At 37.2% G+C, this 14,873-nt stretch overlaps 1 protein-coding gene across 1 annotated transcript in view; it reads left to right on the plus strand.

Moving 5' to 3' along the window:
* luzp2 (leucine zipper protein 2) overlaps nucleotides 1-14,873 on the plus strand; it is a 147,197-nt gene that overhangs the window by 84,937 nt on the left and 47,387 nt on the right. The window contains exon 5 of the mRNA XM_031751500.2: nucleotides 1,911-1,973. Within this exon, the coding sequence (XP_031607360.1) occupies nucleotides 1,911-1,973 (63 nt within the window). The remainder of the gene's footprint in view (nucleotides 1-1,910; nucleotides 1,974-14,873) is intronic.

Below are 14,873 nucleotides of genomic sequence, written 5' to 3' on the forward strand. Positions count from 1 at the left end.
AAAAATGATATTTATCCCACTTTCTAGGATTTAAGATTCAAAATAGTACCTCAGCAGGATGCAAATGCTACACATGTTCAACAAAACAATCAAATAATCTATCTAGTAGAAAACATGGCTTCTAAAAGTTCCTAGAGAAAAATAAAAACATGAGGAGAAGCACATTGCAAAATCACAAAAAAACACACGTTACAAAGTTGCTAAATATTTGTTTACATATATGGATAATTGCATTCAAGCCAATCTCAACATCAGACAGTATATTGCCATAAGCAGAGATATGTCAGATATATCTTATGAAACAATATACAATTACTAATTATTATCAATTGTTATTATTGTTATATATATGTAGATAGATAGATAGAACTATAACTGACTCTTACTCCCTTATCCTAATACCTAAGCACTGTAAAAGTTGTTTTTCTTTTCTTTTTTTCTTCTTTTTTTTTAACCATTCCTGGGGGCATTGCTGGTGACTGCAAGCCTCAGACATGAACCTTGATGTTATCATGCCCTGTTAGGGGATGTGAGTCAACTGGTGAGGCTTATTTTACTGTTCCCCGGGGTATGTACCTGACATGAGGGCACCAGACCCATGAATCTTTTTGTCTTTGTCCTCAGGACTATGTTGATGACCTCTTTCAAGGACGCACCTTGCTAAAAAGCTTTTTTATTATAGAATTGAAAACTCGGAGACAAAACCGTAACCTATCTGTCTTACACACTGAATTCATTCGCTTAGATATATAGTAGCCCATGGCAGCAGTTTGCTGGTTGGTTTTTCAAGCTCTGTATGGCTACAAGTCCATACAACCACACACACAAACACACATGCCACAGGCACACTCCAATTTTAACTGAAAAATGAAAGACATACCAAGCTCTTGATGAAAGGATTTTGATAAACAAAGATATTTTAGTGACATGATAAACATGTTGGCTTATCATGTGGAAAATCAACAGCCACTCACTATAGGAATAAACCTCAATTTATCTTATATGGTGCAATCAAAGAGTCTTCAGGGACACTTGTTGTGCCTAATTCTAACTAATTCTGCAAGGCACAAGAAAAATGTAATGTGAGTTTTTTGTTTAAAGGTTTAGAGGTCTTTCGGCCTTTGTGGTTGACAGCTAGAAAAAGAGAATTTGTGTTTTTAAATGTAACTACTAACTTATAGCGCCCCTCTGCTACTGTCATTGTATATCTAATTGCATCAATTTAAGGTAAGGTATGGTGTTTATGTTGCCTGATTGAACCTACCTATATGAAGCCTTTTCATATAGGTTTAACTGGAGGCTAAGTCTATTTTTTAATGCTGGCACTGGAATATTCAGAAATGGTCAGTGTGCTGTTGCATAGAAGCATGGATGATGTGTGAAAAATAATTTTATTCAGTGGCATAATTAGTCAACCAGAATGTTCTTTCCTTCTCTGTTCTGTATGTATGTATGTCTTTTTTTCTAAGTCTTCTCAGGGACAGTGACGATGATTGAATATTGATGTTATCATAGTCAGGTTGGGGATGTGAGTCACCTGCTGTGGTCTAGTTTACAGTTCCCCAGGATGTCTTGGTAGAAAGTGGAGAAAAAAAACACTTTGACTTGCATTTATTTGATTTTAAGAAATGTAGAAAACACAAATGATTTTTTTTTTAATATTTTATTTGAAATGAAGCATATGAGACCTATTTTTCAAGATTTATAGGATGTTGTCAGTAGGAACAAATAGGCTTTGGCTTTTATTCACATACAAAATTGCATCTGTTGAATGAAATTATTTAAACATACACTGCTTAAATGGGTAAACTCATCATCCATAACGGTCATTAAATATGTTCACTGATGGAAAAAAGCACACGTGCATACAGCTGGACTTTTTATCTTTTTTTTGTCTTCCCTGTCTTCAGATTAAATTTCTTAAAGTGGAGATGGAGAAAAAAACCAAAATCATCAAGGATTTACAGCAAGAGGTGAGTCATCAAAATATTACACTACACATTCATAAGGTATATACAGACAGAAACAAATGAAAGGGAAAAATTGCATTGTCTCTACACAGTTATCTAAACAAATACAATGATATCATCGTTGGTGTATATTATTTTTCCATTTTAAATCTCAAATTAGTGAGGCTTGACAGTGCTATCGTTCACAATGTCGAATTAAAAATCTCCCGTTAAGAGCCTGTGAGTTCTTTGACCATGGTTTACATAATTACATTATTGTTTTACTGAATTTTCTTCCTTACCAAACCATTCAGTAACCCTTGTAGACAACTCACAAGATATAAATACTTACTCTTGGAATGACTATGGTCACTCATAACAATATAATAGTTCTCTATTGGAGGGAAAATTAGATCATCCCAGCAAATTTTCCCCCACACTGGCTCCCCTCAGGGGTGAGCAATTAAGATTGTCCTTTATTTTCTTACACATCTGTAGGTAACTTGAGTGTTTTCTAATTAAATGATCAAGATTCCACCTTTCTGTCTGTGTGTGATTAATTTTCTTGATTATGTGTGTTTGCCAAAAGCCATTAGATTATCCCCAGGGACTCAGAGGAAAGTGTGTTTGTCTCAGTCAAAGGTGGACAAACACTGGCACTGGGGTAAACATTTTCATTTCAACAAGTACTTTGAAATACAGTTTTATAAAATAAATGTTTTTGATCATGTTTGCAATCATGATTGCCATGGCTTCCACTGGTTGAGAATCTGGGCTCTCTTCCTCTCCAACGTCTGTGATGGATTTCTCTCTGCAGGGTTGTTCAACATCTGTGCAAAGTAGTGCATCTAAAAAGAAGTTCTTTCTCTTTGATTCCAAGGCTCTGACACAACATCTAACACTTACTGCTGATGCCTTAGACAGCGTAAAAAAAAAAAAAGTTCAGCTTGCAAATATCATTGTAGCCTTACTGAAAATATATGACTCTATGATATCTGCAATTTGGTTTGTTTTCTATATGAATAAAAAAACAATCAAATTATATATTCCAATAGAAAGAATCAGAACAACATGGCAACAACAGTAAAAGCTGCCTTTAGGGGTGTTTAGACCACTAGACAGTTCTAATATTTTGTTTTTTGTTTGTCAGCAATGTGACATGAAAGAAAAATGAAACATCTGTAGACTTTGCTGTGACAAATGAAACAAAATTGGATCCTACCATCCACTTAACTGATTTTACTGTGTTTTATAGCTATAGCGCACAGTCCTTAACTGAGTAATCACTGAAAAAAATTATAAAATAAATTTGTTTCTGTGTGAATTGTGACAATGGGATATTATACCAATTCTGTTTGGATTTTGAATTCTCCTATATTGCAGATTCAACTGCAATATATTCAAATGCAAATGAGAAAGAATAGGCTATAGGGATGATTTACTCATCAAGTAATTTTTACTTACTATAGTTTATACTAGTTTATACTACTACTACTAATAATAATAATAATAAATTGGCTAATAAACTACTAAACATGAGCATATGTGTATGAAAAAATATGTTTTGGAGCAAATAAGAGTTTCTTTTAATAGTTGGACAGATTACATAGGCAACTCTTAGTTTGCCACCTATGATCACAAAGCCATGAAGTGCTTTTGAATGGCAAGAAAGCTATTTAAATACATCATAGGATCATGGGAAATGATGAAGAGATACTGGAAATTATACCACCATATTGCTCACTGTTGCACTGAGGAAAGTGATTTTTGCCAGATGTTCAAATTAATTTGAGACCATTTTTACTGAGCTTTGCTTCAGTAACATGATCAAGTGCTTCAGATGAAGAATCAAACAGTCACATAATGATATCAGTTTACTGAGATCAATCTGTTTTAAGAAGTATCTTTCAGGGAGCAGGATTCACGTTATCTTGCCCTCCCTAAAGATGCTGGTACTAAAATTTCTGCGTCTTCACAGTCTGCAATTTTATCGAGATTGTAGAGGTTGATCTTAAATTGTGCGTAAACCTGTAACGGTTGCATTTAATTGTTCTCTGTGGAATTTTTGACCTCTAACATCATGGAGCAATGTTTTTTTTGCTTTTCTTTTCTTTTTTTCCCAAGGTCACTGTTGTTCTTGTCACGTGAATTCACAAGCGACAGAATATCTAATTTTACCAGTTTACGATATTTCACACAGTTCCACTGATCTATACTGGAGTAAATGTACCTGGATACTCTGATGCACCATTATTCTTTGTAAAATTAACTTTACCACCTACTGAGTACATTTAGAAACAAAGGATCATTGAGAAACAGCGTTGTTCTGTGATTTTATCTCAGGCTGTTTAATACTGCAGTTCTGGCACAAAGATAATGGTCCTTGCATAATAATGCAGAAATTCTTTGGTTAATAGTAGAAAGCACAGTTCAGGTATTAACTATTTCAAACATAATCTTATTAATTATTGCAAGTGAACAATTGCAATTTTCTGTAGCAGAAAATTGAAATGAATACTTTTGGCTTGGATGTTATTATAGCATATCATTTTTCCACTTTTCAATTTTAAATGCTATAAAAAATAGAAATAACTAGAGATACACTTTTAATCTATTAAAGAGGAAAGTGCAGTATTCACTGGCCTTCACTTGCGCTACATTTTGTCATGCTGCAGCCTTATTAAAAAATGAATTCAATTCATTAGTCACCTCAAAATTCTACACAACATCCCATGATGACAAAGATAAAATACTTTGAAATTTTGCAAATGTATTAAACATAAAAAACAAAACTATCACATGTATTCACAGCCTTTGCCATGACACTCAAAACTGAGCTCGATTGCATCCTGATTTCAATGATCATCTGTCTGATGTTTCCACAACTTGATTGGAGTCCACCTGTGGTAAATTCAGTTGACTGGACATGATTTGGAAAGGCGAAAGCATGGTGGTGACAGGATCATGGTCTGTGTGTGTTTTTTGGCAGCAGGAACTGGGACTATAGTCAAGGGAAAGATACATGCAGGAATGTGCAGACATCCTTGGTGATAACTTGCTCCCCAGCACTCTGAACCTCAGGCTGAGGTGAATGTTCATCTTTCAATGGGACAATGACCCTAAGCACACAGTCAAGATAACAACTGAGTGGCTTCATTTTCAAACAGCTCTGCCAGAGCCCACACTTGAAACTGACTGAACATCTCTGGAGAAATCTGAAAATGGCGCATCAGAAGTTCTACAAAGAAGAATGGGAGAAACTGCCCAAAAATAGGTGCACCAAGCTTGTAGCATCACACTCAAAAAAACATGAGACTGTAATTGCTGCCAAAGAAGCTTCAAGAAAGTACTGAGCAAAGGCTGTGAATACTTATAGTTATTCACTTATAGGTATAATACTGTTATATTTTTGGTTTTTTGTCCAGCTATCTTTTGTTTCACTTACAGGGTATTGTCTTTAGAACTTTGTGGTGGGAAATACATTTAATCCATTTTGGAAAAAATATCACATGGCAAAATATGGAACAAGCGACATGCCATGAATACTTTCCTGATCCACTGTTGGTGTACTGTAGTACACACACATGCAGGGCATTTAGACTTCCATAGTGGTGATTATTTTCATTATTATTGTTAAAGAAATTAGTACATTAAGAAACTCTATTGTTTGAGAGTTTTTAGATTTCTGTGAGTGGAAGATGAGTGAGTCAAAGACAGATGTGCACTTTTTCCCTTTTTGTGGCTAATGAGGGAAGCACTTCAGACTGAACTAGTCTGCCACTGCTACCCTAACACAATCTCTGTCCAGCCCACTGATGTGCAGAAACAAGTGTGACTGGGTCATTCAGCACATTTCAACCCTCCTGAATTGTCAGTATGGTACAGTCATTATAGTAAGGTATAAAAATAATGCTGCCTTGGGCTACTGTTAAATGCTACTTTTTTAGCCTCTTGGGGGTAATCAGAGGTAAATTTAGAAGCACTTCTATAATCAATCAAGTGATTTTCACAGCCAGAGCTTCCATGTGTCGGCAGATCAGTTTAACTGGGTAAATGACCCATAAAGACGGCCATGATTTGACTTTGTAATGAACAATTAGAAATGCTTTTGCTCTTAAACAACATCTTGATTTGGGAGTACAATAAAAACACACAGACAAAGAACCATGACTTAACAAAAGCTGGTCACGATCATTGCAGCTTATGTGTAATTTAAAGGTTTTATGTGTTTTAATCCCAGGACTCCTGCTATATTTCCATTGCTATCTGCACACATTGTACGCACCAATCTTCCCCAACCAAAGAGCTGGCAAAAAGCTTTGTCAAATGTAGGACTTGAATAAGAGTTTGAGACTTTAAATGCGCTTTGTGGTACAATTTTCAGAGAAATGCTTCTTCACACCAGTTATTTACTCAGATTTTCACTGCAATCAGCTGAACGAGGCAAAGAGCAGCAGTACAGATAACATGATTGTTTTCTAGGCTCACCATTTCCGTTTCACAGAGTGCTTCATTGTTGGCTCTTTTAGGTTTTAATGTTGTATTTCTGATTTATATTTTTTGGAAAATAGTCAAGAAGGTTAATAACTTTTATAGTCACATATGGAATGGGCCATGTGCATGCTACAGAGATCTGGGAACTTCTTTAACGTCTGTGCTATACATCAAAATATATGTTCCCATCTATTACATAGTCTCAAGTTACATAAAAATGTTTTGCGGAAAGGCAAAAGTCAAAAATTTTAAACCACTACAATTTTACCTCAGCAGTTGTAACTGGATTTAGAACTGTTTTAAGTATAAATGAGCCAGAACAAAGAGTAGGAAAAACAGGCTAGACAGTGCATGAAAATTCAATGAAATGAAATGTTACAAAACAGTTGCTCTTGCACATTTTATATGCACACCATATAAATCAAAGGGTTTGCACTTGCATTGAATTCAGTCTGGGATACCAAGGTTTTCTACTTACTTTGCAAAACATATAAAGTGGCAGGTGGGATGGTTTGGTGTAAGTTTGTTGTGAACCAATAACCACTGTTTCACAGTATTGTTTAATTTCTTCTTGTTGTTTTGCTTCCTCTTTCCGTTTGGTTACGTGTAGCCACCTCAGATGTATTTTCAGATAGGGAAATGTGGTTTTTAAGCTAAAAAAAACATAAGCTAAAATAATCATCAATCTATTTCAATCTATTCAATATGCATTAATAGTGGTTATTCCACCAGTGTTGTTCTAAAACTGAAAATACAACTAATTACTATGGGATAATGTATAAATAAAAACATTATTTAAATGTGTATATGAACAATACTTGAACAACCAATAAATGAAACAGCAAAGCTATGTAACGTAAATGAGAAGTACCAAGGCTACAGTTTTCAATAATGCTGAACTGATTCATTTTCTGCTGAGAGGTGTTTGTAATACATTATCCACCCCGTTTGTATCGTTATTGATTATCTAAATATTAGAAACATGACCAAAGTTGTGACCTAAGAGTTGTGATATAGCACATTATCCTGGAGTCACCCATCAGAAGATGAATACATTGTGGTTATAAAAGGATGGACATGGTCAGCAACACCAAGTAGGTTGTGGCATTTACTGTATATGATGCTCAATGGGCACTGAAGACCAAGAAGAGCAAAAAGTTCAAATAAAATATCTCCTATACCATTACACCACCAGCAGCAGCCTGGATTGTTTATACGAGGCAGGATGGGGTCATGTTTTTATGTTGTTTAGCCAAATTCTGACACTACCACCCAAATGTGGCGGCAGAAACTAACAAGACAACATTTTCCCAGTTTTCTGTAGTTGAATTTGTTTGAGCCTGTACGAATTACAGCATCAGTTTCCTGTCCTTGATTGACAGGAGTGGAACCTGTTGTGGTACAATCAGAGCTGCTCTTCTGCATACCTTGGTTCTAACGAATGGTTAGTTCAATTACTGTTTGCTTCTTATCAGCTTGAAACAGACTGGTCATTTTCCTCTGGCATCAACAAGGCATTGTAGCCCAGAGAGCTGCCCCTCATTAGACCATTCTCTGTAAACCCTAGGGTTGGTTTTACAGGAAAATCCAAGTAGATGCGCAGTTTGTGAGAGACTAATAACTATGCCACATTTAAAATCGCTTAAATCACCTTTCTTCCGCATTCTCATGCTCAGTTTGAACTTCAGCAAATTGTCTGAAAGTCATACACTGAGTTGCTGACATGTGATCAGCTGATTAGTTATGTTAACAAGCACTTGAACAGGTATACCTAATGAACTGTCTGGTATGAGTATTATTTTAGACCAATTTTCTGCATTGTTATTCTGAGGCCAAAGTATATAAAAATTCCTAACAAAGCTGAAGGGAACATCTGTAAATCCATTTATATCCTTTGTTTACAACAGTATTGGGTTTTAAAATCTGTTTTATGTTGCATATCACTGTGAATTGTGTTGTGGTGTCAGAGGGGAAGCTTTATGGCTGCAATTCACTGTGAAGTCATTATCAATGATTTGCTTTCAGAGCTTATTATGACTATTTTGAGGGAGAGTGATTTGCAGGCTGACTTGGATCCTGCTGGGATTCATCAGGTTCTCACAGAGCATTGTAATAGACAGCCACACATTCAGCTCCTTGCCGCTGATGCTGATTTTTTTTTTCTAGTTTAAAATGGCTTCCTGACATTGTCTTCTTCCTTTCATGTCTTCCCGATGTAATTTCACCAGCTAAATGGCAGAAGAAAAAAATAACGCATCGGGGCATTTACTGGATATCTCTATGATAGCCTTAAAAAGAAAGGAGTGACAAGAAACTGAAGTAGGCGGATAAGGGAAACTGCATCATTATGTGTTGAGGAGGACAAAGACAAAACAGATGAAACTGCAGAACTAACAGAGGTTTTATACTATGCTCTAGCAAAACATGCAGTTTTTTCTTTCTCTTTAGATTGATGGCACAAACTCACTTCTTCCTCATTAGCAGAAAGTGATAGTGAATTCATCAGAAGTCACTGTTATCATGCTTTCAAGTGAGTCAAGTGAATATAAAGTAAATTAAGAAGAACATTCTTAAGCAACCTCACTTGTATTGATGAGGCTTCATCAGAGTTCATTTCACACATGTGATCACTTACATACATTAAAAAGAAGAAGTCCATAAAAATCAATAATGTCATATATTATCTACTTATAAAATGAATATTCAAACCCAATGGGAGGAAAAGTAATTACTGTGTTGTGAGTTGACTAATCACATAACACATTCTGCGTATTTTTTTCCCCCAGCATAGATTTATCACAATAATGATACAGGCAGGACACTTTTAATTATGTTTATTTATATATAAACATATAACGATAAATGCCATATTTTCCATAGTCACAGTGCATGTAGATACATCATTTATTGTTCAAACTACAAAGTAACAACTTTCATATTTTAGTCAGATTTTTCTATGATAGTCCAGATGTCGTGACCTTTTTAGATGCAAATTAATCAAAACACATAAATTGGTCACTGCGGGAGAGCAGATGTTACTCTTTGGATCCCTACAAAAAAGTCTAACATGCAAACTAGGAAATAACGATGACAATAACAAAAAGAAAGCAGCAAAAACAACATACTGTATGAGTAATCAGCAGCCATTGATGACATTTCTAAGAGTTGATATAAGACCACCCACACAATTAGCACATATTGAGGAACAAACTTGCAGTTTTAGTTGCCTGTTGCCTTTAAGATGAATCAAATAAATAAGGCTTTGAATTTGAAAATATAGTTTTGATTACGGGTTCAAACTTCAGCAAAATATAAAAACAAAAATGAAAAACGGGCAGATGAAGTTAATCGTTTCAGTGTCAAGCCTGTTTCTTGTTTCTCTTTCACATAATCCTTTTGAATTTCCCTCACTTTTCATGCAGAGATTAAGTGCTTTTATGTTATGATGCCATGCCCATTTCACACAATGTCCACTACCAAAACAGCTCTGACCTTGGCACTCTCCACTCGCAGCATTGATTCTTCCTCCACTGAGATCAGAGGAAAACCCAGGAGGCTTGTCATTGAATCTCTGGTTTTGCCATAAACTACACACACAGTTCAGTTCATTGGACAGCCTGGAGTTCAATAGAATGTGGCTCAGGGTGAGCAGGTGGGTTAACAGACTGTCGCTTCCTCTCAGTCGGTGTCTAAAGCATTCAGGAAAAATAAGCCAAATAGACGTTAGAGTTTATGTAACTGTTCCTGGCATAAGAGCAAATAAATTCTAGAAAAAAAAATAAATGTAGAATTAAATGCTATTAAGGTTTATAGGGATTTCTTGTAAGAATGCTTATCAAGATATGATTTTAGCAGTTCAGTCCAGCCCTAAGTGCATCACAAGCCAGTGTCTGCAATGGTACTGCCTCCTTAGGTTAACATCATCGGTTTTGTCTTGATAGGGGTTTCTGCAGAGAGCATAAATTATCTGGCATAGGTTTGTCGGTTTATTTATTTAACCTTTGGTAGGATCATGGAAAATTAATTAATAAGAATATTAATATTAATAAATTCAACTGCATCCTGTGTTAAGCAGGGTATGTTTTGAGATGTGTATGTATGAGGCAAGAAAAATGGGACAAGGTATTCAAATAAAGGCCAAGAATGAAAGTGTATGGGATTTTGATGCAGTCAGCAGAATTGATAATACCTGCAGTGGTATTTTTGTGGACAATGTAGGCTGCAAAAGGTACACATATAGCAGAGGGTGCTGTGCTAAAGATGCTTTCTTGCACTGTTGGTGTTGTCTATTATCAGTCATATGCATTAGATGATGTCAGAATGAGTAACATTATGAAATATATGACACTCACTTTCCTTATACTTTTTGTTGTTGTTGTTGTTGTTTATTTAAAAACTGATAACCCACACCTGGTGAAACTGCAAAGACAGTGAAGTCTTATTTAGCGCCTGTGCGAAGGCTGTCTTCGGTAGACAGTGTATTTGTATATCAACACAATGAACTAATCTAGCAGAGTCTGTGAGGAGAAAAAGGCTATTTAGAGAATATGCAAATCATAAGGTACAGTAATTCTGCCCTTGCTTGTCTGTAATGAAATCTGGAGTGGCAGGTAAATCAGAAAATACAGTGTGTGGGTTTAGTGTCTCATGCTAACACGAGGGCGTGTTCCATCTGGGACCCAAAGGGCGGTTTGTATTAAATCTGCATTTCTTCCCAACACTGCTGAAGTGCTGTAATATGCAAAAAGACAAATTGCAGTTGCCGTCTGTGAAATAGCCAGTACAGCAATTCTGTTTTATTTACAGGTGATATGTATTACTTTCAGAATCTCAATATTTTATTTCTTATAGCCTGAGATTGTGCAATTAGTTGGCCTGGAAATCACAAGTGTGTAATCTATTGCGGTACTGCACAGAAGAGGGTTATTCTGCTCATAATGAATTGTGTATGTCCAAACTATCTCCACATTTAGAAGCACTGATTGTTCCAAAATGTAGAGTGATGTGAACACTCAGGATCAGTACCCAAAATATCCTAAAGCCTAAATATGAAGGTTTTAGGTCCTATCCACACAGATGGAAAGCACTCAATTTCTATGTAGCTATACAGTGTAATTTAAGAACAGTGTAACTAAAAGTAAATATCAGGATATTTGAAACATTCCAGGTTTCGTGATTACGTGAGTAACTAACAATTAGTCAGAAACATTGCATCGCATTTTTGAAGAAAACAATTCCTAAGCGCAGACTGTTTGAGCTATGCATGTCTGTAGCCACTCCAGGTAGTTACTGAAATGAAAGCAGACGAATCTGCTTATCTTATGTTTTTAAAAGCAATTCATTGCATTGCTCATTACATTATTTACTCTGTGACACAGCATCTGGTGCCTTGTCACATGATTATCAGTTAACAGTATCAACATGTAGGCTATGAACTACAAGGACAGTACTAGTATGTAAACCTTTGTGGTAAAATACTCAGCTTAATTTTAAGTTGATGTGAACATTACGTGTATAAAATATAGATTGAGAAATAGCTTCATGACCTAAAAAATTTACATTACTGTTTGTATGTAAAATAATTAACTATGTGATCATGTTACGTATGCTTGTTGGACACTTGGAAAACTATAATTTTTAAAGATTATTCAGGTTAAAAAAATACAAATACATAACAATAGGATCCTATCCAGACCAGGAGATAATGCATTGGGTAAAAAGTATTTATCTCCTTATTTTTCCTTCATCATCTCTGCTTTAAAAACAAATAAAAGTGGATTTTGTGAATAATTTTTGAGAACAATTACACCCCAAAGTTAGACACTGCCGTAGGGGCTGATTTAGTGGCAGGTGTGACATCTCTAAGCTAAAATATATATGTTTGCATTACATAAGTCATCAGAAGACTGATGGGAATGAATGAATCATTGCAACTCTCTGCTCCACAGAGGAAGCAGAGTAACAATCAGCCACAAAGTTACCCTTGCCATCAAAGTGTTACTTCTGTCTGAGCTTTCCGTCAGCTTGAAGTGAAAAATCATACTTCCTCGTTTGGAGTGTGTGGGATGTATGTCTGGGTAACTCAACCACCTGCCGGCATCTCCTACATTTATGCATAAGCCTTAGACGTTCTGTTACAAGTGCGATCATATTTGTGTCACTCTCCACATTGTTTTGCACTTAATACAAAAATTTTGCTGCGTGTGGCTTCGTGGACACTGGAACGGAACTCAGATGATAGAAACTTGTTCCAGAGAGGCTGCATGTGTGCACAGGGCTGGTGCCATGCTGTCACTTAGGAGCGTTGCTTTATTCCTCATACCCTGCCATGGATATTGATTTCTGGCCCTCAGCTTCCAGACAAGTGACCGGTTTTCTGTGGTATTCAGCTGTGACACTATAAAGTGGATGGTCTATTTTTTATTTATTTTTTTTAACAGAAATACATCCAAGTACTTCACGACTGATGAAGGCTGTGACTGCAGATATTTCTCTGAGATGTTCAGAAAATTACATTTTTCCCCCCTTATTTTATTGTAGCTAGAGGCTGTTTTAACAAACACTGTGACTTCACACGACTTTCAATTTCAAAATGTCTTGACACCATGGGACAGTGTCGAGACATCAGAGAATAGTGAAAACAGAGGCTTATTCTAAAGGAAAATATTGAAAAGGAGTTTAAATATTTCTATATCATAATTTTTGAAAGGAAACTGGACTCAAGGAGGCCTTGTAGTTTTAATGATAGCTACATTTCTTTGCTGAACAGTAAAAAGATTGTGATCATATATATATCAAAAAATTCCCATATCATCCATGCAGGCGGTCTGTCCTTCAAGCTCGGTTCCTCTACCAGAAGCCTGTGAGTTTGAGGTTCCTGTGCAATATCTTTGCTGTTACTTGGACTGCGCTCTTCTGGACAGAGATCTCGGATATTTTTCCTGGGATCTGCTTGAGTCACTCACCTAGCTTGGGGATTACTGCACTGAGTGCTCAGATTACCATGGGGACCACTGTTACCTTCACCCTCCACGTCTTCTCGAGTTCTTCTGTCAACCCTTGGTACTTCCGCAACTTCGTTTGGTATAAAACTTAATCTATCACTACAGCCGTCTTCCTCTGCTTGTCTACCACTACTATGTCCGGTTGGTTAGCCACCACCAGTCCGTCTATATCTGGAAGTCCCACAGAAGTTTAGCTCGGTCATTCTCGACCACCCTAGGAAGCATCTTTCATTTTCCCTTGGGACTTCCAGGGCATACTTGGCACAGATGTTCCTGTATATATAATGGCGTTCCATGTATGCCCTGCCTGCTATCATCTTGCATCCTGCTGTTATGTGCTGGATTGTCTGAGGGGCATCTTTCCATAGCCTGCATCTGGGTCTTGTCTGGTGTGGTAGACCCCTTCCTCTTGTACTTACAGCTTGTGCTGCCATGATTAGTACCTCTTTGCTGTCTTTCAGTCCAGCTTTCTCCAGCCACTGGTAGGATTTCTGGACGTCAGCCACTTCTATCTGCCAGTGGTACATACCATGCAGGAGTCTGTCCTTCTATGATTGCTCCTCCTCTTGCTCCTCTTCTTTCTTGTGTTTCTGCTACCTGAGGTATTCACTGAGCACACGGTCAGCTGTAGCCATCTTCCTGATGTACTCGTGGATGTTTGTCTCAGGGTGCAGGACTTGGGGTGAAAACCTCCATCCATGGTCAAGACCTTTCTTATCTTGATGTCGGTGGTTTCAGTCTCCTCCTGTGGCCAGCTTATTATCCCAGCACGGTACCTGATCACAGGCAGGGCCTAGTTGTTGATAGCCTGGTTCTTGTTCTTACTATTGAGCTGACTCCTCAGGACTTGCCTGACCCTCTGCAGGTATTTCGCTATCCTAGCTGCCACTTTGTGGTTCCCGTTTGCCTGTGGGATTCCCAGCTACTTGTAGCTGTCCTCAACGTCTACAATATGGCCTTCTGGTAGTGTGATTCCCTCGGTTCTGACTACCTTCCCTCTCTTTGTTACCATTCGACTACACTTCTCCAGTCTGAATGACATTCCAATGTTGTTGCTGTAGATCCTGATGGTGTGGATCAGTGAATCAATGTCTCGTTCACTCTTGGCATACAGCTTAATGTTATCCATGTAGAGGAGGTGGCTGACGATTGCTTCATTCTGTAGTTAGTATTCATAGCCAGGATTGTCAATGATCTCACTGAAAGGGTTTAGCACTATGCAGAACAGCAGTGGGGACAGAGCATCTACATGGTAGATCCTGCACTTGATGGCGACTTGTGCTGTTGGATTGAAGTTGGCCTCTAGTGTTGTTGTCTACATCCCCATTGAGTTCCCGATGAAGGCTCTTAGGGTCTTGTTGATCTTGTACAATTCTAGGCATTCCAGGATCCAGGTGTGGGGCATCGAGTCATAGGCCTTCTTGTA

Source organism: Oreochromis aureus, linkage group 1, assembly GCF_013358895.1.
Source record: "Oreochromis aureus strain Israel breed Guangdong linkage group 1, ZZ_aureus, whole genome shotgun sequence".
In the NCBI taxonomy this organism is placed as follows: domain Eukaryota; kingdom Metazoa; phylum Chordata; class Actinopteri; order Cichliformes; family Cichlidae; genus Oreochromis; species Oreochromis aureus.